Source organism: Podarcis erhardii (genome assembly GCF_964252035.2).
Source record: "Podarcis erhardii genome assembly, chromosome: 3".
NCBI classification, from domain to species: domain Eukaryota; kingdom Metazoa; phylum Chordata; class Lepidosauria; order Squamata; family Lacertidae; genus Podarcis; species Podarcis erhardii.
The window spans coordinates 37,006,920-37,033,590 of record NC_138507.1 but is presented as its reverse complement, the minus strand read 5'-3'; the positions used below and the strand labels follow the sequence as shown (position 1 = coordinate 37,033,590).

At 41.7% G+C, this 26,671-nt stretch overlaps 1 protein-coding gene across 5 annotated transcripts in view; it reads right to left on the bottom strand.

The window, feature by feature from the left end:
- ADGRB3 (adhesion G protein-coupled receptor B3) overlaps nucleotides 1-26,671 on the bottom strand; it is a 450,119-nt gene that overhangs the window by 85,193 nt on the left and 338,255 nt on the right. For all 5 annotated transcript variants that reach the window (XM_081856759.1, XM_081856756.1, XM_081856755.1 and 2 more), the window contains 3 exons: nucleotides 22,217-22,343; nucleotides 20,482-20,585; nucleotides 16,429-16,531 (listed from right to left, as the gene is read on the bottom strand). In XM_081856759.1, the coding sequence (XP_081712885.1) occupies nucleotides 16,429-16,531; nucleotides 20,482-20,585; nucleotides 22,217-22,343 (334 nt within the window). The remainder of the gene's footprint in view (nucleotides 1-16,428; nucleotides 16,532-20,481; nucleotides 20,586-22,216; nucleotides 22,344-26,671) is intronic.

Sequence of the window (26,671 nt, the reverse complement as noted above, 5' to 3'; positions counted from 1 at the left end):
GATAAATTCAAGGTTTTCCAATCAAATAAGGGCAGATTCTTCTCTTTAACATATATTTAATGGGTTTCTTAGAGGATAGCACAACGTCTGACCTACCAAGCCAACACAATCCACCAGCCATGAATTGTGGTCCACAAAGTGCCTGTCTGCCACTCCCCAATGCTTTTTACAACCTGAGCCAAGAGGCAAAATGGGGAAATTTTATTGAGATCCTAGTGGGCTTCTATTAATCACTGCAGGGCTGTGTTCTGCTTGGCCGGTCGCTTAGTGACCATATGCAAATACTAAGCCATGACTTAATGCACCAGGAAAGGGCTGCAATGAACCACAGAGTGATGCCCCCCTGCTCTTTCTGCACAAATAAAAGGCTGCAGTTCAGAAGATTTAAACCTGGCGACTTAAATGTGAAAAGTATCAGTCCCTAGTGAATTGTTCTCTCTGCAAGTTGCACTTTTAAGTTCCATGCAGTTATACTTATCAGCCCTTGATTATGAGAGTTTATGCTAGTTATAAAGACAGTCTGAGGGCCCAAGCTACACTTTATGCAGGAGATCCATACTGGATCTCCAAACCTTTCTCTTTTTAATTAAATGCAACCGTGGAACCCTTCCCACTTTATCAGATGCGGCAAGGGAGTATGTTTAATACCTTTCTACTTGCCACATTCCCAATTAAAATCCTTCCAGAGAAGAAAAAATGTAAGCTTATTTATTTTGCTCCCTGTGGGGCAAATAGGAAGGTGGTGGTGGTTAAAAGGGCAGGGGTGTACGCAGTGATGATAAGCAAAATAGCCTAAGGAAAGGGTTAAATATTCTTACTGCACTGTTCCAATCAAATTGGCAACCCAGGTATCTGCATTTCATTAAGCACAAATTGTAGACCTCCTTCTACACAAGGTGTAACTTGGCCCTAGGATGCCACACACTCATCTAAGTAGTGCAATCAAATTGTAAATGTGTGACACTCCCCACCCCGAACCCAGTCACCATATGAGGCCAACTCTGCAGTTGCCTGTATCAGACTTTTCTATGCCTTGCCATGCATAATGAGGCTCTAAAAATAAACTCCATCAGATTTTAAATTTGCAGAAAGAAATGCAACTTGCTGCATATTGATGGGTGTGCCAAGATGGTGCTGAACATGATCCGCAGTTTCAAGTCACTAAAATCAACTGAAGGGTATATAAGCGGATTAAATGTTATTTGATTAAACTCCCAACATACAGTGGGATTAAGACAGGGATGTGGTTAATCACCGAACTACATCCACTAAAAACAAAGTCTTTCAGATTAACTGTGTTGGACTTGACTTCATGTACACTAGCTTACATGGGTTCTGGATGGTATCACATGATTAAAACTGCTCTTCTGACCTTAACTTTAGTGGCATGAAGTGCCTGTGATTTGGCAAGGGCCTCCATGCTCAGCAGTGTTGGAAATGTGTGGTCACAGGGGAGCTGGCACACCCATGAGGCAAGGTGGGGTGACCGCCTCAGGCAGCAGGATCAACAGGGGCCACAGATCCGGCCCCCAAGGAATGCATCGCTTGTTGCTCTTGCCATGCAGGCAAAAACAGCTATGGCATGCTCCTTGGAGGTTGAATCTGCCTCCTCTTCAGCTGTCTCCTCCATGCTGCGAGGAGACATTGCTAGTCTCCTCCCACCTCTAGGGAGGAAATGGAGGGGGCTGCCCTCTGGGGTCTCCTGGGCATGATTCAGAGTGAGCCCCCTCCCACTCCATAATGGTTTATAATCTCCAATTCAACTGTTGGATAAGGTTCAGTTGATCTTCTCCCCCCCATTGATCCTAATGTAGATCTTTATTCCCCTCCAACCCCATTCCCAACATAGATCTTCACTCTCCATTTCTCCCCCAAAACTCCAAAACGTCTTGGGCTGGCTCTGAGTCCACCCCTTGGTGTCTTCCTATGCCAGTGCTGCTCCTCTTACCATCAATGGTAACACCAGCATGGGAAGGGGTCACAGTGCTGGCTCTTTCCATGTGGCCACAGATTTCCAGTTTTACTGGGCAATGCATAAGGGAGCTGTGCTGCTAAAGGTAATGTGAAAAGGGCACACACAAGTTATAATTTGTAAAAACCTATACACTTGGCAGGTCTATGATGTCATTCCAGAGAAAACCATGTAAGGGGCTGGGATAGGAACTCTTTTCTAAATCATCATTCCAATATTCCCTATATCAAAAGGACAAGCTTGTTCCCTGCTGAACAGGGGTGTTTATTTACGGAAGTCACATAGCTGCTTTTACAGCTTCTCATCTTTAGTGCCTTAGAATTCCCTTGCCTTTTTTAAAAATGCATGTTTTATTCATATATAAGCAATGGAAAAATAGCTTAATGACTGCTGGCTAATGAACACAAACATGGAATTCAGATATTTATGGAATGAGTTATTAATTCATTACGCATTTTAAAAAATCTGTGTGGAATATAACTGAGTTATAATCATTGTGGTGTGGAACTTCTAGCTAATGGCAGCCTTCTGCAATGTGTTTTTCAATGCTACACAGAATTTTCACCTGTAAAGAAAAATCAGGGCAAAAAAGGATTTTTTCAGGAGGCTGTACAGTGTCACCTGGAAAAAAAGAAGCATTTTCTCCCCCCCCCTTTTTTTGTGGCTGTGTGCAACTAGATTGTTTCCCTCCTCTCTTGCTTTTCCAGAGCTATTTTCTTATTTCGCACTATGTTATCCCAACCAATTAGGAACCACATAGTGAGTGAGATTATGTCATGACACAAGATAGCCAATCAGATTTGCCAACATAGCTTAGTTGCAGAGAGCAAACAAAAAATAATTTTCATGATGGTGGGGAGAAGGAACATATCCCATGTTGTCAAGGCAACTGGTTGATGCTCATTTATTTCCAGGCTCTGCTTTGAGGACTGTTTCATTGCCTGCCCTCACAGCATATCTCAGTAAAAGGGGGGAGCATCAACCAGTTGCCTTGGCAATGCAGTGATGTACTGCCTGTCTTGTTATGTTGTGCTACAAGGGTGGGCAACAAATTCACCCTTGCAACACAGCAGGACAAGATAAGGAGCATTGCCTGGTTGCCTTGACAACATAGCAAGGCATTCCACACACTCCTCCTCCATCAAGCAAAGAAATTATCCATAGACTAGGTTGGGCAAGTGGCCTATTGCTCCCTTTGAAAATCATTTGGGCCCTTCAAACATTTCTATCAAATGTCTGAAACCTCTTGAGGAACAAAAGGCCCAGTTAATACAATTTGCCTACCAGCAGTCACTCCTTTCCCCTCTCCCATGGGAAAAAAATCCACCTTGCAGAAGTAGGGTAGGGGCCTCTCCTTCAAGGAAGTGATGCTGACAGCATCATTTCTCTCTATCATTCAGTCCCCAGTGACAAAAGACATGAGCATATTCTGTGGGAGATATCCAGCCTCACATAACCATTATAGTTAAGCCTAATTAATACATGAAGGGGTTAAGATCATAGAGTAAGCTGTCCTGCCAGGCTTAACTAGGTCACACCTCCTCACCTTGGGAGGGAGTGTTACCAAACTCTGTTATTTTTTCTTCCACTATATGAACCCGCAAAGGAAGAACGTTGAAGCTAGTCACTCCAAGCTCAGACCATGTGGCTTTAGCAAGCTGTCTTTGTGTTTCTATAGAAATAATTTATAAATCCTTGCTGTTTTTGAACCTAAGTTATATAGCCTGTCTTTTCTTGCTGTTGCATGGAAAAGCACATGAACCTGACCTTTGAAGAGTTTGTAAGTAAACCATTTTTAACTTACCAAACATGTGGTCTCTTTCTATGCTAAGGGGAAGTGTGTAACTTTGGAAGGAACTTAGAAAGGGGTATTTTAAAGGTCTAACAACCTATATTCCCATACATTAATTTGCTGCATGTTTTGTGAGTTCAAATCTTTGCTGCGGATCTCTCTTTCACCAAAGAGTGTTTGCCCGAAACCTGGATCTAGGCATCCAAGGAAATCTCACTTTATTTTTTAAACAAACTACAAAAACCCAACAGATACTTTTGGCTGAAGAAAGAAAGTTCCATAAGCCCTCTTCCTTCTTCATCAGAGCCCTGCCCTTTGCCACCTGCTATGCCATCCACCCTTCCTCAATGTAAGTTTTTTTTTTGTCTGTGCAAAACAGGGCAGGGTAGCAGCTGGCAGAGTGCTTGGGAGCTGGGATTCAGGAAGGAAGTCTCCTTGGGTGCAGCACAATTAGTGGGAGTGGAGCCACTTCTCATCCACCCTTTCTCTTTGTTTCTTAAGATGATAACCACCCCTCCATTTCTCTCTCTTACTCTCTTCAGAATGTGTGTGTGGGGGGGCTCTTCCAGATGACTTCTTTATTGTTCATCCATTCTGAGTTGCCTACACAAAGCTTTTGCAGTAGATAGACTATGCCTGCTCTTTAACGTGCCTTCATTCTGGGGTGTGTGGTTATACAACAACGAACAGTCATCCTGATTTACTTGTGGAATGGTTCTATGGATGTCCTGTTAACCAATCATTTATCTCACAGCTTTTAGTGCATTTCCCATCACTTTCCTAACAGCAAAACGTAATCCCCCCCCAGAAGCAGATTCACTGTGATAGAATAGCAGAACACTTTAACCTAATTTAATTGTGCAAATCTAAATTTCTAGTATGCAGTTGAATTCCTCCCACAATATATTAAAAGTCTGGAGACAACTGGAGAGAGGCAGAGATGGAGAGACAAAGAGAGAAATGGGGCGGGGGTGATGATGATCCTAACCTTCCTCTTTCCCCTTGTCACCTGCATGAAATTCGGCTAAGGGCCCTGGAACCACATTTTACCCATCTCTAGTATAAAATCTTGCCTATGTGATGACTGAAGTGAAGATGCATGTAGTACAAATGGAACTGTTCGACTCAAACTATGTCCCATTGCTGGGATCCCTTGGCTCAGTGAGTGACACATACTAGTATTCTTTATCTACTTCCATTCATTAGCTGCACCAAAATGTGGCTTTTTATAGCAGCAATTAAATTGGTAACACTTAAGACTGAATTCTGACTGACATGGCATAAGAGGATAGGCAGCCAAAGGCAGACACTTCAGAACCTTCTGAAATGCGAAATACATGAAATCTCAGTGCAAAGAACAACAGATTTAAATTAATCCCATCTTCTTAGAACTCAAGATTCAATGAGCAGTGTGTTTCCTGACTTGCTGGGTTTAGTCATCCCTCAGAGGGCTCAGTGAAGATGGTTAAAAGACAACATTTTGATTCTGTGCTTTCACCTTACTGTACATTAAGCTTGGGAGCATTACTCAGACCCCAGCGCTTTGAGAAATTATTAAATGCAGTATGTTTGGAGATTTAATCATCATATTGTAGGGGAAAAAAACACTTCAAATTATATGCAGTTGTTCTTTTCAAAGCCAGATTATATAACTGCTTGCTGTCGTTTCACAATTTTGTGTCAAACTCAGTTGTGTCGCCATCCAGCTGCTGGACTTCTTATGCCAGGGACACTTCAGTTTTAATCAGGGGAGAGATCTTTGAATGTGTTCTTTACCCTAGCTTAAAAACTCACTAGTCTGAACTTTCCGACACTACAGAAATTCTATCAGGCTAAACAGCTTGAGGGCTATTTATTTATTTATTAAAAATTGAATTAAATTAAAGTTTCCCTATGGGGATCTGAACAATCTGCCTGCTACGTTTGTTAACAAGGCCATGATTACTGGAAAAGTTAATGCTTCTTAACATTTTGCAGCTTTTCCTTTTGCGGTTTTTCTTTGGACAGTCACATACTGAGAACAGCACAATGGGACTTCATTATTTGCCTGCTGTATCCTTCTTTGTCATAATACCGACAACCACAACCACAGAAAAGGAAGAAATAAGCCCTAGGTGTTTGTCTATAATTGTGGTCCTACTTACACGACAAACCGGTATAACTTTGTATGCCTGGTGTTCTCTCCCCAACCCCCTCCCCCAAACACCATCTGATGATCTTTACAACAGGTGATGGGGAAAACTTGACCTGAGACCCGGGATAGATGTTGCTAGTCAGAGAAGGCAATGGGCCAACCCAGGGTTTCCCAAACTTGGGTCTCTAGCTGTTTTTGGACTACAACTCCCATCATCCCTAGCTAGCAGGGCCAGTGATCAGGGATGAGGGGAACTGTAGTCCAAAAACAGCCGCAGACCCAAGTTTGGGAAACATTGGTCTAACCTAATATAACTTCCTATGTTCCTTTACTACTACTACTACTACTACCCACAAAGATGAAACCACATTGCAGTTGACAATTGCCCCCATCTGGTATCCGGTGGTGGAAACACATCATCAAACCTAGCCATTAAACAAAACTCTGCAAACACAGGCGGTGATAATCCCAGAACTACTTGCTGCCAACTTCCCCAAAAGCAGCTGGTACTGGCCACTGTTAAGACCTGAATAATGCTCTAGACTGCTCACATATCTTCCTCAGTGTGACAACTCCATTAACAAGTATTTAGAAATAATTTTCAGCCACTGCTCCTATACAAATGCAGGCATAGAAAGAACTGCAAGAGATAGCACAGCGGTGAAACCTAACAGAACCCGTTGCCGTACTGGCATGGATACAAAACACACAAAGCTGTCAAAATTTCTATGCTCTATCCTTCCAGACTTCTTTTTTTTAACTTAAAACTATTTATGAGCAAATCTCTGCCAATATGGCCAAAATACCGAAGTGTTTAAGACTTACTATGTGTAATGGTGGCAAGATGCAGGATTTATCAGACTGAGTCTTGGAAAACAAAAGAGCATGAAGGTTTGTTATAGAAAGGAATGTTATCTTCACATATCTAATTGCCCTCCGACTCCAGCAGTTATCCCATAGGTAGAAATTCTAATTGACTCAACAAAAGGATAAGAAAATGCTGCTGAGCAGGAAGATCACAAAGTAACACCGAAGTTCTACATGCCAAAGCTCTTCATGCATTCACAAAGATATATAGGCACACAATTAGAGGAAGTTGGAAAGGTATTGACAGCACTCAATAACCTTGCTGTGCAAAATGCGCATTTTTTTGTGCCATTCAGAATCAGAACTAGCCTTCAAAAGGATTGTGTCATTTTTAACATGTTTTAGCACTCAGGAGAATGAATTGCTTTCAGAGATTTATTATCAAAGAACCAATTTTTAAAACCTGTTTCCCTGCAAGTGCTTTTACTCACGCCTATGTGATATGTGAACTGTCATGGTTTGCCAAGAATGGAGGACAAATGGCCATCACTTCGCTGTTAAACAAAACTCTTCTCTCATGGAGCTGGATTGCCAAATAAATGGTTGGCCATTACTAGAATGATTATTTCAGATACTGTCAAATCAGAAAGCTATTTGCTTTTAAGGATCCTTGTTTGCCATAGCTACCCCTACTTAGCATCAACTCAGACACTGTATTTCTTGTGTGTAAGAGGGATGACTGGCTGAATATATGCTTCTGAGTAAAATAAATTAATTAATAAAAGGACAGCAAAAATAAGTGAACCCAAGCTATCATAGTTACTGGACATCAGCTTGCATGACTGTAGCTCTTCTTCCTCAGCTGCCATACTTACAGAAATTCTAACCAACTGGTAACCCTACACACACACACACACACACACACACACACACATTTCTGCACATAAGTGTACACTCAAGAACAATGACTACCGTTGGTATGGATGAGAGGCACAATGCCTGAACCAGTCTTTAGAATCCCAGGGTTGCTTCCAGTGATCTCTTTATTGAATATTCATTCTGATTTGTTCACAGGGAGGTTAGGTGATGTGGGCTATTTACTGAGCATCCATTCTGATTTGTTTACAGGAAGGCTGGATGACATTGTGCCAAGCAAGTGTTGTGCCATACTTTCCAGTGCATTTTCATATCACCTTTGATATCACAAATGGTCCAACTTTGTGCAGAAGTAGGTTTTTGGTCAAGACTACCTCCAAAGCAACTTTAACTGTGCAATCTGAATTTGCAACCTGAAAATAGCGATAGTGGCCCATGTTGCCACCTCTACCAAACACAAAGGGCAGGATCTTTTTTTTCTTTCTTTTTAACACATCAGGGTTTGTTCATTTGCTCAGTTGCAGCTTTTGCCATTTGAGCTGGAATACGACCAAATGTAAAAGCATAGGAAGGGGGAATAGTGTCACACCAGGAATAGCTTCCTTGAGTCATCAACAGATTGCCTGGAACTATTGCAACAGGTGCTTTCAAAGGGACGTGTTGTTGCTCTTCATGGTTGTGGTGTGGGGTGATTTCCAGAGGAGAAAAACAATTAAAAATAGGCCTAAGAGAATGCACAGCAACAAATTCCATTTTCAGAACAGCATGTCATGATGTCATTGAAATAGTTCAGACTCTGAATCCTACAGGAGTAAATTGCAGCAAAGTGCCTCAAATTATACACTTTCCCTGTTGCAGTGATGCTTTCAAGGGCTCACTGCAGCTCACCACAGGGGTGTCTCAGCTAGGTCACCTAAATGCTGTAGATTATCTTATATTCTAATTCTGATACAGCCAAAGTGGTAGCAGCCATACATTATAGGGGGGTCATCAGCAGACCCGAGGTTTGCAGAAGTGCAACAAATATTTAGGTGTGCCACCTATCTCCATCACCCGCTTTTTGCCTACAGTGAAAAATCACCATGGTAGCTGCCAGGTAACCTCTAGGTAGATTGGACATTGATGAAAGGTTCACTCTACACTCAGATAGTGAGACAGGTAAGGGATGGCTGTAGCTTAGTGGCATGGCACATGTTTTGTGTGTGAATGATCCAAGGTTCAGTCACCGGCATCTCCAAGTAGAGCTCCTACCTGAAACCCTGGAAAACTGCTGTCAGCACTGGATATGATTCTTAGATAGCCAAACCAAAGGTGTAAGGCAGTTTCCTATACCCCTATGCTAAGGCAACATGAAGTTTGTATTGGCAGAGCAACGTACAGGAATGTAAAATAGGAGCCGGCAATGGATTGTTGTCATGTCAAATTTGGACCCCTTTTAAATGCAAGCAAGTCCGTTCCCTGTTCAGTCAAGCCTGCCCCACTTTTTTTGCTTGCCAGAAACAGCTACTTTGGGGCATTGCTTCACAGTATTAAATGAGATGACCTCTAGGAGCATGGTGTATGGATTTCCCCTCCCTGAAAAGCCTTAAGTAGAGCATAACAAATGTGATGCTCTCATTTGATAGGGTATTCTGCCTGTGTTGTGAAAAGCTACCTTGCATTCTGCCTTAAAGGATCATGTGTTGTGCAAACTCCTCTAAAGCAGCAGGACATACCAGTAGACTGAAGCATATGCACACCAAGGAGGAGGGAAGGTGCGACATAATTAGCTGCCTCCATCTGCCTTGATGCATTTTTGCAAAGGGTGCAGACTTCTTGTCTTTACAAGGAAAATAGGTAAAGTGTTTTGTTTCATTTACATTGCCATTGCTAATGAAGCTGAAAAAGGCAGTTTCAGAATATGAATAAAATGAAAGTGTGTGTGTGTGTGTGTGTGTGTGTTTGTACACACACAAGTTATTCAGGCGGATACCAATCACAGTCTCAGTAGGGGAAAGCCTACAATTGTGTTAAAGCTGGAACATAATCAAACAATTTATAGTAGCAAGCAGCAAGGTCCAGAGTGACAAAATGCAGCAATTTCTCTTGGTGGCATGGAGAGCAACAGCAAGTAGGTAATAATATGGAAAGAGTTATGTGATATAGGCCACAATCTAAAGAACCATGCAGCACACTTTTCTGGAAGCTATGAAACTCAAGGGAACTCCAGAGGCAGCTTTTAATGCAGAGCAAGGAGCAGCGAAAGAGAGCAGAGGAAATAAGAAAGCACCTAAGACGGTATGAGAGGCCGGCAGAGACTAGTGGGTAGGAAGTGGCTGCAATGCTGAGCAGCAACTGCAGCAAAGAAGGGGCTAGATCAGGGTGCTGCAACACGAGGTCCGCATGCGGCCCTCAGTGTCTTTTTTTGGTGGCCCTTGGAAACATTTGATGCCCCCCAGCCTTCTTGCTGCCTTCCCAAAGGAAAGTGAGGCACTGGGCTATGAGAAGGAGGCATGATGGGTTTGACAGGGTCCTAGAGTCCTTCCACCTCCTTCTCACTTTTGGGAAAGGCTGGCGCCTCCTTACCCATCTTTCGGCAGACAGCACGAAGGTTAGGGGCATCAAATTTTGGCCTTGCTCCCCCTCCTCCGTGCAGCCAATGAGTTCTGTGTCAAAGTACACTTGGTATGAAAAGTTGGGCCATTCTGGTCTAGATCTTCACATATCTAAATTTCCCTGTACCCCATAACCTATCCCCCCCCCCCGTCCATCTTTTCAAAAGAGCTAAAAAGCTATGTGACCTACACTTCTGAAGCTTTCAACTTAAATACTAGTTCACAGACCAGGAAGTGGGGGTGGAATGTCTCTCTGCAAGCTATGTGCATTTGAAATTTTTAGAAAGTACTTCAGCTTTGAAGAATTCAAGGTGGTTTTGTAGGATCCCAACTATACAAGCTTAAGCTTCTTCTTCCTGTGGCACAGATACAGCTTAACCCCATTTCTACTGAAGAAGACAAGAGGTAATTTAACAAGGCAAAAGCACAATCTTCTGAAGTCCTTGAAACTGCTATCTCCTCTTAATTCATACAGGGGAATTGTATAAAGCTAACAGAGACATAGTCATAAGACCTAATTTATAAGAACTAGTGTTTAATATCATCCTAAACTATCCCACTGCAAGGATTTCATCTTATTTTCTTGCAGACCTCCTAAGATAACAACATATTCTGTAGGCACTTGCGGCTGGCTGGCAAGAACAGCTAATCTACATGTTCCTCGTGCACATTAGTTATTATATTCAACTCTAAAATATATATTTAAAACAACCTGGTTTGATGTTTTATTCTATTTAATAATAAAAGGCAATTAGGTATTTGTTTGTTTCTATGTTTCTCTTAAATGTTCACCATCAAGACAAATGCCTTTGGATTTTGATCACATGCTTTTATTGGGTTTGGAGATCTGCTATCATGAAAGGCTTATTGCCTAGTAGAGGCTCTGCTGATTTTCTATGGTCTGGCTCATCTAATAATTCAAGAAATGAAATGCAAGGTATGAAGTGGGCAGTTATGAACATAATGCATCACAGCAATTAATGTGGTTGTCAACCTTGATCATGGGAATGGCTGTAGACAAGCCTTCACCATCCTGGTGCCTCCAGATGTTTTGGACTAACTCCCAACAGCCCCAGCCAGCACAGCCATGCTGGCTGAGGCTGATGGTGGAGGATAGATACCAGGTTGGCAAAAGCTGCTGTAGACCAATAGAGGCTGATCACCCAAAAAAGGGGACACACACGTACATAAAATGTGCACACACTAGTTTATATGCACCGATGCAAATTTAGAAAGGGTAGTTATAATTTAGATACAATGCATCTCACCATAATTAGGTAAACGGTGACCAGGTGACATATGTTTCTGCTTAGTCTACTATCAAGGTGCTGCTAACTCTTGATGGGCAACCTCCAAGCCCCTGCTCTTCCTTCTGATGCTTCTTTATCAAACAGAGGGCTGTTCTCTGTAAAGTAGGGCACATGGCCACCCTAGACGAACAACAGCTGCCTGGCATTTATCCATGGGAGTTATATGTGCCCAAGGACAGTGAGGCTGCTGACATAAATTAAGAGAGTATTGCATGAATTTGCATTAAGGAGTTGCTTTGAAGAAGGGAGCCAATCACAATGCTACTGCTGAGGCTACAGAACTGATTGCCCTAATGCCAGGGTGCAGCACAGGAGGCCAGTTTATCTTGCCACCATCTGTGGCAGCAGACAGATGCTCAATAACCCAGGAGCTGTAGATCTTGTGCTTGTCCAAAGAACAACAACAACCCAGGAGACTTATGTATTGTCACCGTGTCTTCAGTAGCAAGGAGACAGAAGCAGCAGCCAGTTAACTGTGGTTAGAAGAGCCAGTTCAAATACTTGGCAGGGGTTTGCTGCATAACTGGTCCCTTTGCCTTCAAAGGCTTGTGGTCATATCAACACTATAACAAGAGAGACTCCTTTTCTGTAAACCACTAATTGCATGTTTTATATTTTTTGGAGTGATACATTTTCTAAGGTAAATGTAAACAACAAATGTTAGTGTTAATCCTTGGCCTTTGATGGAATATTGTCAAAAAGTAGGGTTATTATTTAGTCATTTGCCACATTTGTAGCACCAGTTCTTCTTCATCCAAGGACATATGGTACATACAGTTAAGACTTAATCACTGAACAGGGATTTTAATGTGGTTTTCTTACATCTACACCAAACCACTCTTCCTATATACATAAAAATGCAATGCTGTCATTGTGCAATCCCCACTGGAAAAATTGTAGTGCCACATCACAATCCTGAATTTGCATGGTGGGGGTGGGAGAGGGAGCAAAAGAGAAAACAGAAGATAGAGAGACACATAGGAAAATGGCAGTTTTATGCAGCAGCAGAGGGTTGAACAAGCAGAGCTGGAGAAAACTGAGTGGGGAAAACTGGTGATTTTAAGCAATAGCAGAAGTTTGGGTAGAGTGAGCAGGGGGTGATACTGAGGAGGGAAGTAAAACAATGGTTGAGTACATCATGAAGGGAATTTGGGAAGGCTTTGTTGTGTTAGTTTTTTGGTGTTTGCTTCTGTGATCTATCCATCTCCTTGTTAAACTGGTCTGTTTTCTTGAAAAATAACCCCTCAGTGTCATTATATACCTGCATTATTCAAACCTCTGCCATTGTTTGAAATCAGTATCCTTCCACCCCCACTTTACTTAAACTTCTACCATTATTTGAGTACAGTGAGAAGGGGATGGACGGACACAAAAAGGAAATAAAATGGCTGTTTTAAACTTCCCCTTCTTCTATTACTCAACTCTCTCATGTGAGAGAGAGATAGAATGTGGAGTTCTTAAGTATCCCATAACAACTTCCGAGAATGCAGTTCACTCCTGCTACCATTTGTTGCTTTCAACATAAAGTTCCAGATTTTGTGTGACAATTTAGAGAGGTTTTATTAACAAGTGAGCAACCACATATATACAACACCCATCAACTGAACTTAACCTTCTCTAACTGAACAAGCTAGCTGACAGCCTTGCTCTTAAGATTCTACTGATCTTAAAGATACAGAAACATATATCAGCAAGGGTTGGTGTGAGCCAAGAGGGCATGCAGAGAGAGGAGGAGGCATGGAAAAGTGGAGTGGTCTGTGTGCACAGGAGAACTGAAAAAAGAGGAGGTAGAAAAAGGGGGTGAACTTGTTAATGGGGCATGTGTGTGCAAAGGGAGAGAGGACAGGGCATGGGAATGAGGGTGATATGTGTTCAAGGTAGAGTTAAGAAAAGTAAGGAGGAGAGTGGAGGAAAAAAGAGGCTGAAGGTAAAAATGAGAATGCAGAGGGGGTTGCAAGAAAGGAGGGATTAGGAGGCATGGGAATGCGGCTGAAAATGAAAGCAGGGGCACGAAAGGGTCTGAAGAATGGGGGTGTGGCTTCATAATTGGGTGGATGTGAAAAAGGCACTCAGCAGCTGAAATGCGTGGGAAGAGAAATGCAAGAGGTTGCCATGGGGGTCCTATAAGAAGATAATATTTTGAATATGGCCTTAACTCTGTTTTGAGTGGGAAGTGCAGAGTTATATCTCCCTTTCAAAAATCCCCAATAAGTATTATTGTTCTGTGAAATACTGAATCAGAGTACAAAACCCACAAACTGGAATCTCAAATAAGAATGTGGTTATAGTAATTCACCCCCAACCTGTATTGGACACTATAGATTACATTTACAGACAACTTTGGAGACATGCCATTTCCAAGCTTAAATATCTTCACGTGCATGAACAAATAAATCATGCAGGAGAAATATAAGCACAGACCTGGTTTCACACCTGCATTTTGAACTGTCATATCCACCAATTTTAATCAGAAAGGTATGGCAATATCTGACCTCCATCAAAACAGCACAAAGCTTTGCTGAATTGTGTCCATACATAGGAATTTAGCATTGAACACATGAGATTGCACAAAATGAAAGGCTGAGCTGGTATCAAAATATATTAGCTAGGCAGTAAACAAAAGTGTTAAAATTAAATTTTGCTAGTCATTAATGAAGACACATTTTGGCACAGAATGTCTTACTCTGTCCTCCATCCATATAATATACTTTCTCAGCAATTCATATCTATGGACTGAGAGATGATATAGACTAGGGGTTGGGAACCTTTTGCAAAATCGTTTTTAAGCTAGAACAAAGCTGGGTTGTAAATTTGCTTTGATTTCATTTTGGGGGTGGGGAGGAAATCCAGAAGCACTTAAACAAGACAGGGCATTAAATCTCAAAATACCTTTTCAGAAGTGATATAGTGAGCATTTTCTCACTGATAGCTGATACATTTAGTTGGAAATGCCAATTATCTGAATAGATCAAGATGTACACACCCCTTTTCTATGCACACACTTTCCTCCTGCTGGAAGGATGATGGGAATCTTCACACACATACAAAGGGAGAAGGAGAGGGAGTTTCCAACAGTGTGGGACCACACACCATAGGAGAAGGCTCATCTCTCTCTCTCTCTCTCTCTCTCTCTCTCTCTCTCTGTGTGTGTGTGTGTCGCTCTGTATAGGGAGCTATAGGTGTCATTTCAGATATGAATGCTAATTCATGAATTATATTTAAGACCTCACATGAACGATCTATCTGAGTGAACAGTAAAAGATGGGAGGAGGAAACTCACCCAGTTTTCAGCTTTTTGCCATGCTTTGTGCTGCTGCTGCTGCTATGGTAGTTGCTTGAGTTAGTTCCACACTGCACTACCACTTGAATGCATGACTAAGTGTAATCTAATAACCCACCCTATGACATGAGGTGCAGGAATAATGGAATACCATGGTAGCCTAAAGAGGCACAGTTTTATGATACCCATAGCTGTAAAGTCAAAACCTTTGAGGTCTATTTGCTTTCCCCTTCTTGAGAACAATAAGAACATCTAACTGAAATCAGTGGTAGAATACTCATTGATTTTGATGGATTGGTTAGAAAATGGCTAAAACAAGTAGCAGCTGTTTTTAAAGTATCACACATACATATATTCAACATCAATCTGGCCCAGATGCACTTAAAGGCAAAATGCTGATATTAGCTCTTCAGCTTCACCCCACAATCCTAAACATTTGTCATGGATCATCCACTGCAACGCAGAACCCTTGCAACACATTTACACTAACAATATTGGAGTGACACAGTGCTAGATATGCCCTTCTAATTATACATTTGCTGGGGCAGCAGGTTTTAGAGATCAGACCATGCTCTCTCTCTCTCTCTCTCTCTCTCTCTCTCTCTCTCTCCAACTAATCAATTTACCAGCATCTGGAAATATTAACGAGGCCAGGAATCCCTCATAGAATTTAGAACAGGAAGACCATAGAGCACAGAATCCATGCACCAAACACATGTGCATATCTTAAAACACCAATTTGCCTTAACCGAGAAAGCCAATGTACTCATACTGCAATTTTCATTTGTTGCCTGCACAAATGCCTAGCCATGATCCACATATTAGTTATACTTCCACATGACTGAATATCATCTTGATCCATAAGACAGTACAAAGGTAAATGGATTGAAGCTAATAGGTAATATGACCCAAAACCAATACAGGAAAGTAAGCGACATTGGTTTGAATGGAACTGCTGTGTACTGGGTTTAGGATCAGTTTGAAAGGATCACGGAATAACCTTATGTATTTCAACTAGGCTGAATGATGCCTGACAGTCATGTCCCAGTATCAATACACAAATATAGGCAGAAAAGAAGTCACACTGTAAAGAGAAGGTAAGCAATGAATATGCAGAACACAACAATTATCACCAGCTAAATCAGGGTTTTTAGAGCACTCACATGGCATATAGGTCTGTTCAAATCTTCAAGAATAATACCTTAAGGCTGAAATCTTTTGTGCTATTTACTTGGGAGTAAGTTCCACTAAACTCAATGGAGCTTAGTTCTGAGTAATAAAAATAAAATTGTGCTATAACTATTTTCATACCTCCCATTGAATGTCGGTATGCTACCAAAAATGACAAAAATACAATCCCATCACAACACCAATTTGAGCCAGAATCTGTGTTTTTGATGTATCATGTCTTTGAGGTTTTTTAGCTCTGAAATTTACACAACTTTGCTACACAAAATGCTAATTATTGAGAGGGAAGGTTATCAAAGGGAAGTTTGAAAGAGGGGTTCTTTGGCAACATAGGCAACATGTTGAATAATTTATTTGGCTCTTATCTGCAATTAAAAAAAACACCTTAAATTTTTTTTTGGACAAAAAAAGAGCAAATGTATTCAGCTATACAAGAACAGAATGCAATTATAATATAAATGTAGTTTATTCATACCTTATTATGTGTCTGCGTTTGTCCAACCAGTATAAGAATATTTGATGAGATAATAGACAGGCAGAAATTAATTAGAATTATTGACCTCTCAGATCTGATGTATCTGTCCAAAGAAAGACACACAAAAAAGGCTATCTAAATACATTGCATACCAATATTGTAATTTTTTAAAAAATTCTGACTTTTAAAAAGTTTTAAATAGCACTTCTGAAAAATAAAATGCCTTCTGTCAGAAGTCTGAAGATAACTTTTAAAATCATTATTTTTTATTATTAATAACAGCATTGGATAAGAAAAAAAAAGTACTCCATAATTCTCCAACAATTCCAAGAGATTTGCTACATGTGTGTTGGTAATTGGAGTTCATAGCCTTTGATGTTTATGATACAGCATTTTGAAATTAGCAGCTCGCACCACCTAGTTCTAGAGCAATATAGCTGCTTATGACTGGTTGCAGCCCCCTGGGAAATGATTTACAGAAGCCCTACTAAAATTAGTGCTTTTGCTCAGCTGCCACTCATTTCAATAAGACACTCACTGCTTATTGTGTGATAGGAATATTTGAGCAAATAAGTTTAATCCACTCATTAATTATGATGCTAGGTTATACCGGTACTTACAAAATAGCTTGTGTATAGAAGCTAGAATACAGATAATTTATGCTACTGCCAAATAATGCATTAAGTTGACAGTTCCACATACACACCACTGCCAATAGTTGCTTTGCCAGTAATTTAGGAAACTTTTTTAGTGTGTGAAAGTTCAAATTTTGTATATATTACATACACTTTTGCATGCTGTTTGATACAGAGAATCATTCAGAGCAAAATATTATGGTTCAGGATCAAATAGTATCTACCAAAAAGTAGCCATCTTTCAATTATTGGCTCTGCTGCACAAGATGCCTCCCCCTGTTCTTTGTTGAACCCCTTTCCCAACTGCAGCAAAAACAGGCAAACACCACACCAGCCTTGCATAATGAAGAATATTAGTTTTGCATTGAGAAAACTTTTTTGAAGGGTGCATGGGCATTAGTCCACTTCAGTAAATTATGAAAGCATTATGAGTACTAGCCAACTTAAGTTTTACTTAGAATAGACCCACTGAAATTAATGAACCTAACTTAGTCATGTTTATTAATTTCAGTGGGCTTACCCTGAATAAATCTTAGTTGAATACTACCCCATGTGATCTAATTTTATTGTTGCACTAGGGAACTGACCATCATATGATCAACACAAGTCCATTTCACTTCTAACAAAAAATAGAGCTAAGTAAGCAAACTTGTAAAGTCTTTTTTTTAAAGTCATAGGAATAATTTCACAGGAATAGGAAACCAAATAATTTGTTGCCCCAAACCCTGATACTTTCATCTGTCCTTGCCAGTGAAAAAATGTTGCCTTGAGATATTCCTGTGTTAAATTATCAGTGTGATGTACAACCCAGTTGTGCTGAGAATATTTAAGCACATCTCTACGGACTGTGATAGCAATCCAAATTCTTCTACTCAACTGGGTTGTGGATCAACTAGAAATATGTTGGGTTTTCTAGTGGTTTGCTTTGCATTAAGTCAGGGATGTTCTCCTGGCAGCCCATGGTGCAGATCTGTTCTCCAAAGCAATTTTATCTGCCCATTGTTACTCCTCCTGGTTTCTAATCAAAGTGTTGTGAGAGCCTGAGCATACTTTCATCCATAAATAAATAATAGTGTGTGAGAGAGAGCCATTCCACTCTTTAATGTTACATCTCTCTTTCAGTTTCATATAAGACACCTGCCACCTATTGGGATCCTGCCCTTAGAACAAAGTGGACTCCTCAGATATATGTCCTTCCCTGTACTAAAGAAAACTCACTGTAGGTAAGAATCCCACATGCTATCCAAGGATTCAAATAATTCAGGCTTTGCTCCATTTTGTTGTTGTTGCTGTTTGTGCATTACTACTTTTAGTAAAGACTGGGGTGCGTCACATTTCCACTCATTTTGGAAACAAACAACCTCAGCTGGGTGTAACATTCATGGTTATAGACAGCACCAAGTTTATCATTTAGAGACTGATACTAACTCTAGGCTTCCCTAGTTTTAGACTCCATCAAGTGCTAGAAAAGTAATCCCACAATGCACCGGGCCAGCTCTGCCAAATAATTAGGTGTGAGGACAGTGATGTATTACCCCTCAAGTTTCCCCACCATGATGCTGCTAGGCTCACTGTGTTCGTTTAGATCAGAGCTTTCCAAACTGTGTGTCGCGACACATTAGTGTGTCAACTGCAGGGTGTAAGTGTATCACGCAAATGTTCCCAGCGCTCCTCCTGGGGCTGAAAAGGGGTTAGTTTAACCTCCAGTTTGCTACAGTGTCACAGAACGATACATTTCTTAAAAAGTGTGTCACAAGCATGAAAAGTTTGGAAGGCTCTGATTTAGATAAATGTGTAACTATGAGAGTATTCACCTATGGTTTTTATGTGGATTTAATCATTTATTTGTTTCATCAGTGTCATGTAGCAATAAATAGTACTGATAAACCATCAGTTAGTACTACAATGTTCTTTTAAAACTATTTTAAAAATAATAATTTCAAGAAGTGTCCACTTGGGAAAGGATGAGCTGTAATCATAATTCACTGTCATTTTACAACTCACAGACAGATTCATCCCCCCTACTTCTAAACTGCAGCAGCTTCAGTTGGAATTTCTCCATGGCTTTCATTTGTGAATGTGATGTATGGGCAGCTCACACAGTCAATCCTCAAGATGATCCATGAGGATGCGTTCGCATAAGAGCTGTGATAAGGAATGTGTGACCATCCAGATTTTGTTGGATGACAGCTCCCACAATCTCTGGCCATTGGCTGTGCTGAGATTTGGATGGGAATTGGAATCCAACAACTGGAAGGCCACAGATTTCCCCATCTCTCACACAGAGCATGTCTTGGATCTCATCAAATAGAGCTGGGCATGTGGAAATCACTATAGGAAATCTCAGTTTGTGCGGGACGTTCACTGTGCTAATGTTCACCTGGGGACACTCAAGGAACATTGTGTTAAGGCAAAATCGAATGTGTGAAGTTGCCTCAGGTCAGAAATTACTGAGGAACCTTTGAGACCCAAAGTGTGAGTGATAAAGCAAACAAAAGCAGGACTTATTTGTGTCATAAGGCCAGGATCCTGGAGTAGATATCATCTAACTTCTCATTTTAAAAAGAAATCACTGATTAGAAGTGTGATTACAATGAAGGGCTATCACTTCAACCCAGAGCTCTTTTCATCTTATTTATTTACAATTTATTTTTTTTATTTATATACTGCCCTTTATCAAAAGATCCCAGGGTGATGTACAATGTTTAAAACATATTTTACAGAGAATAATAATGAAAGCATAATACAAAGCATCATAATAGACAGCATAATAACAAAACAAACTTAATAACAATCCTTCCCTCACCACCTTCAACAGGCCATGCATTATTTAATGGCTGAAGGCCTGGGTAAAAAGGAATGCTTTCCCCTGGTACCTAAAGATATGTAAAGATGGCACCAGGCAAGCCTCTTTCGGGAGAGCATTCCACAGATGGGGAGCTACTACACAAAAGGCCTGTTCTTGTGCAGCCACCCTCCAAACCTCTTGAGAAGGGTCTCAAATGTCAAGTACAGGGCCTGGGTCTGTTCATATGAGGGAGATGAAGTCCTTAATGTATCCCATATGTGGGATTCTCAACTGAAATGGCAGGTCCACACACTCTTCTCCAGTGAATTGAAAGGGGAAACCCTTGACGGTGGTGGAGCTCTGAATGTGGCTCCCCAGTGTTGAGAAGAAATGGTGATAATAATAGCAGATATCATTAATGCTGAATAGGAAGAGAAAATAGGGCATTTGATCACCACCAGGCCAAGCTTGAACAGAAACCGTGTCAACCTAATCAGACTTATTAATACGTTACAACTCTTCTGCAGTAGCGACCTTGTTTTTCCTAGATTAATAGAAACCCTTCTTCAATGACCCCTCAGTTCTGAATAATTGCACATTTCTATAAACCCACACGATTCAATTACATACCTCCATAGTGCTGCATAGACAACTGCTAGGGTGATCAAAGCCAAGCATGAAAGGCCACTGCCTACTATAAGGGTTACTGAGGGAGCACCAGATGATTCCATGATCTGTGGGTCATAACAAACATCTATCAGATAAAACCATGTTCCAGTAACTAAAGCACAAAACCAAAACAGGAGAGATGGATATCTGATGTAGTGATTAGCCACATCATCTAAATAGCATTGCCAACAAGTAACCACGTCTCTCTACTTCAGCCTCTGTCCTAGCTCCTAAAGTATCTGAGGCCTGGGTATTTACAGAATACCAAGACAGTAACCCCACTGGTCTTTGATGATATCCTCAGTAGTCTATTTTATCTCATGAAAATAAATACATAGAATTTTTTTAAAAGAGAGAATAGGGAAAGCCAACAGTCTGATGGCCACCCATAACATTAACTGACATTAAAAAGCTCTCTAGGTTTTGCTTTGAGGGGAAAAAACTACACAAGTAAAAATGGTTTTCCTCCTTGAAAGGCAGATGTATTTGGATAGCAATGTTCTAAACAAATTGTGTGATTTATTCTGACAAATGTAATGCCAACTAATTTCTTATCCAAAATACAAGATCAAACTTTCTAACTCTACAGTAACTTTGCCTTAAAGCCAGCATTCATTTTCTTTCTGTCTCATAGCAGCTAAGAGAATACCAATTTAAGAAAAAAAGAGAACAAAACGTATGCATCATTTGTAAGAGCTGGACCTCTGAAACAATAGCACTTCTAATGTTTAATATTTATAGGAGCTGAAGTATAAATGACCTTGAGGCAGAATAACCATTTTTTTTGAGCTATGAAATTACCTCCAACACCCCACCTTTGCACTACACACAAGCATTTACACTGGTTTTGTTGGTTTTGTTTTGTTTCAAAATGTACAGATTCAAAACAATTAGACCAGGAAGTTTGCAGTGATCTGCTGCTTGATTTAGCAGTGTGCTGCTGAAAAGCCTCAAGGCTCCAGGATAAATTGCATTTTATCAAGATACAATTTGTAACCGAGGTGAGGCAAACTGTATATCTTATCCAGGTTTTAAAGTTTATTTCTGCCAAATACTTCTAGCTTACTGCTGAGAAGAACCTTGGCCACACACTGAAAATCTTTTCCCCTTAAAGCTTCAAGGTGCTTGCTCTTTAAAACAAAAAACAAAAAACACCAACCAACCTATTTTATAGGCATTAATACAGTTGAGTTCCTATTTCTCGATCTTCATCATTGCATTCATACTAGAGGGTCTATTTTACAAGATATCAACAGACAGCATAGATTCCTTGTAATGCCCAATGCAGAACTGCAATCTGTTTAACTAGTGTAGCTAGGTTCCTGCTTCTACAAGCAACAATAAAAAAAACCTTGTATATTCTTTTTCCCCTTCTTTTTTTTTAAAAAAAAGAAAACCCAGGACTGTAATACATTACATTACAGTTACCAAGTTTTCTCTAAGAAAACAGGAGTACCTCAGCACTTGAAACTGACTAGCATTTAGTTATAAGGCAAAACCAGCAATTCGTTCCCAAAAACTAAGAACTGCTAATAGATAAGAGAAAAGCCAGTCTTTTCCAGACCTGCAACGCTGATACAATTTCTCATCTGAGTTAATGCTGGACACATAAAAAAAACACACCAAAAACCCTCCCAGTCATTGCATTAAACTCAGGGCTTTTTTCTTCTTCTTTTCCCCGTCCTTTGTTACTTACTATTTCTCTAGGTTGCTGAGCCAAAATGGCGAAGGTAGAGAGACGATCACATAAGCATTTCGTATGGGATGCATCGGTAAGCACAGTTTTACATCCCTGGGTGGACCAGGTTCCCAAAGAGTCGTTCCTGCAAGAAGAGAGAGGGAGGGAGACAGAGAAAGAGGGAGGGAGAGAGAAAGAGAGAGAGAAAGAAAATCGGGATAATTACGGCTGACGGTCAATTCCTTGAAGAGAAAATGCAGTTTAATTGAGAGCAGAGTCTAGTGTGGTTCCCGGACAGAAGAGATCTACTTGTTGTTGAATAGGACTTAATTTAGATGCATCTCCAGCTGTACAGTAATGCGGGGAGGGGGGCGAGAGAGGCGGCGAGGGAGGAGGACAGAAGGCAAGCAGGCAGCTCGGCGGCGCGCAGTGAGCTGTCCATAGCTCTTGGTGCTGAAAGGGCTCTGTAAGAGCTCTCTCGGCTCGCCGTAGAAGCGGAAGCCTTCCCCGCTGCCCGCCGCTTTCCCAACTGCTCAGATCACTGCGAAAACTCATAGCGGGGGGAAATAAAACAAAAGACCCTTGTGGTTCCCCCACCCCCGTCTTTCATACCAGCTCTGCCACGTTTTTGTGAAGCTATTACCTCGCTCCCTCTCTTCCGTGCGTGCGTGCGTGTGTGTAATTTAAATGCAGATGGCTCTGTAATATCTGTCTGATTAACACTGGTTAGATTGGCCAATTCTGAGTCTTCTTTTATTCTGGCTAGGATTTCGTAGGTGGTGTAGCTATTTTGTTCTCCTTGTGGGTTTTAAAGCTCAGCCTTGCGGATTTCACCCTGGAAACGGGCGGCAGCGGCTGATTCCTTCTCCAACTCTTCCCTTTTTCGCCTGAGCTCCAGCGCAGGGGTGGATTTCAGCAGGGCAGCGCATCGTTCAAGAGACACCAGTTCGCCCTCCAGACATCCCTCCGTCCAACTCTCCCTGCTTCCCTCCCTCCTTTTCCTTTCCATGGTGCTGGTGGGTGTGTGGCGGAGGAGGGGAGGGGGGGGACACGGGACACACAAGCGCGAAGAGATCGTTTGCTGGGGCTTTATCCACTACCACCGTGTTCTTAAAGGGGGGGGGGAGCCTCAAGAAAAAAAGAAAAAGAAAACGCCACCCTTGATTTGATTAGCAATTTAAAAAGCACAAAAGCTTCTTCTCTATTCCTCCCCGGTAGAACAATAAAATGGTATCAACCCGCGTTTTCCTTGTGCGGAGAAAAAGAGCAAGGCGGGAGTAGGGGTGGGTGGTGGGTGGGAAGAGAGAATCGCCTTGTTTTTCCATCTGAATCAAAGGGGTTACGGGGTCTCTCCTCAAGGAGAACTGCTCGGCTTCTTCGGACTCAAACCAGTTTTCACGCATTTAGTGTTTTGCGAATTGGAACAGGCGGGTGTCGTTTCCTTCCCCCTCACATGCCTTCGCACAAGCTCTCTCGCCCCCTCCCCCCGGTTTCCAGAACCAGGCTTCGTATGCAGGGATTCATGTATTGCCTAAGCTATCTGTGCACGGATGCCAGGAAGTCTCCTGCCAGCAACAGCGAGTGCTGTGAATTCCATCCCCAAGGCACTTAAAAACAAGGGGGAGGAGGAGGTGGCGAGAGAAGGAGAGGGAGGGGAAGAGCGCTTTCACCTTCAAATTCCTCCTCCTCTCAACTCCCTTTGAACCAGCCCTCCTGTTCTGGCTTTCCCACGTCTGTTCGCGGCGATGACTGCGAGCGCGGACTCTGGAGCCCCGGCCATTTGTGCTCCGAAGCGCGCGCCTTCCTATCCCACCAGGCGCCACTTGCCTTCCACACCCCGCGAGCTCAATAGTTGGCACTACAAATGGCTTCGGAGCCGAGTCATAAACAAAGCAAAAGACGGGGGCGGGGGTGAAGAGAGTCCCCCAAACTGCGCTATTCAGGATCTCCTTCGGTACCCTGTCCAGGCCAGCTGTAGCCTTCAAACTCACAAACGCCTAAAAACTCCAGGACTATTTTCCTTTAAATTGTGTGTGTGTGAAAAATTAGTATTTATGTTGTAATTCACACAGACATATATAATTGGTATATATTGTCTAATTTCCATACACACACGCACACACACACTCATATACTGGAATCTACCTGCTACTGATTAACCTCACCTACTCAATTTATTCATCCCTCTGAATCTTGTCTTGTTGTGACACGCTGTTAAAGCCCAAATGAAATACATTTATCAGGGGTGATTAAATATTAAAGAAGATGGGAGCTTAAGGGAAACTGACGTGGCTTAACACATAAAGGCAGTGTTATTATCCATTCTCAGAGACGTTCAATACACTCAGGGGTGAACTGGCCATGGAAAGGATAGGGCAGCTGCCTGAGAGGTGGGTCTCATGAAAGCTACCATTTCCCGGAGTTGATTAGTGCAGCTGGACTGACTCGCTTGATTGCCACCATACCTTGTCACAACCCTCAGTTTGTTTCTAAATTACACCACTTGTATCCAACTCCTAGGTTTGCAGAAACACTACAAGCTGGAGAGCAGAGTGAGATTTTCTCGGCCTTCTAAGAACAGGTAAATTGGTTCACACACCCATTAGGCTTAGATAATGTAAGACTCTTTGCCCCTAACCCCCAAAGCCCCATTGGGCAAACACAAAGTTTTGCCTGCATGTTGTAGACTTCTGTTTTCTTTTTCTTCTCCTTCTTCTCCAATATGCTAACTCGAACTCCACAACTACAATTTTCCTGAGGTTTGAGGCTGGCTTGTCTGATGGCAGAGAGGGACAGAAGAGACCGAGAAGCCCTACTGACTGTACAGAATTTACAATGCAGCCCTTTGGACACTGCATTCATCTGAGCTACTCTGCAAGTTACTTTTGCAGCCAGACTGCCTTTGAAAAATCACCTCTCCTGGGGCTGATTCCCATGCCTCATGTCATCAGAACCACTCTACCTAGTTGTCTAGAATGCCATGCAGTTACTTCCAATGCCAGCATCAGAGGCCTTGATGGAGGTGTGGTTGTAGCATGGGAAATACTCATGAAATCAAGGCAACAATGTAGTGCAGATTATGGAACTTCAACATGCTTCAGCTGAAACATGAAAGCCAGCCTTGGGGAAATGGCTTTGCAGCAAGCAAGCAAGCAAGCAAGCATACTGCAAAGGAAAGCTGCACATTGGACCTAAGCTAGCTGAAATGTGAAGGATGTGCCATTTATATTTATTTACTATGAAGAACTGCTCTACCATGTGTGCTGCTCTACCAAACACAGAAGTGCAATTTTGACCCATGGGATTCAGAAAGGAAAGCAAATATTGAATATTTATACACCATTGTGTCAGTAATTTCCCAAAAAGTGGGCCGGTATTAACATGCATGGCTGATTCAAAGAGATTTGGCTAAGTCCACCTATTGAGCTCATACTGAACTGTGAATTGACCCATGGGCATTTCTGTTTGTACTCTCAAGCCATTGCATTGCAACTGGACAATGCAATGGAGGGAGTGAGGCCTTAAATAAGCGTTGAAGGTATTAGTGAGCATGGGGAATGAATACAAGCAGAACTTACCCCTTCCTGCAGTGTGTGGAATGATGCATGTGTGTGGAGAGGTTATGGCCCATCCTGGGTGAAGTGAGGTGTCTGTGGACTGGGCTGGCCACTGCCATGCCACAACTCCGATTTGGGCAACTGTGGCATCAGGAGCTGCCTTTGCAGAGACATGGAAACCTGCTCATGTCTCTCCTTAGGCAAAGTGCTCAGGCATTAACAGACCACCCAAGGACAACTGCAGCAAAGAAATCCAGGTCAGTACCTTGGGTGGATAAGAACTTAAATTATCTCCCTGCACACATACCCTCCAAAATTTATTCCATCTTATTGGTTTATGATTTGAATGTACATGTTTTAAAAGTTGTGTCCATTATACTTCATGGGCTTACTCCATCTCTTTTTTGCTATCTACAGGGACTTCATTTGAAGATATTAACGCATGGGTGACCTAGTTTGCCTCTGGAGTCACGTTCAGTAATTGACATTTCCAAGTACAGGTGGGAAAGATTCCCATGTGAAATGCTTTGCAACTCAGTGTAGATGACACCCAAGACTGATGAACAAATGGCAATACCAGCATCCCTATGTTGTTTACAGAAGGGGAGAGAATAAAACCAATTGACTGAGTGGACTAAAACTTGCTCTACTTTGGATCCAAAACTTGCTCTACTTTGGATCTAAGCCAAACACCATGATTTTTGCAAACTGTCTCCTGAGTATCTTACTGACATGCTTTCCTTATTTGCCTTATGGGAATGCCTGATGTTAAGACTGACACAGAGCAGGGTTCAATATTGTCAAAAGTTCATCTCTCATGAATATGGTTTTGAGCTCCACACTTGGAGAAGGGTAACAAAATCTTATTGGCAGGTCTGGCTTTTCAAAAAAATGAAAATGAAACAGCAGTCATGAA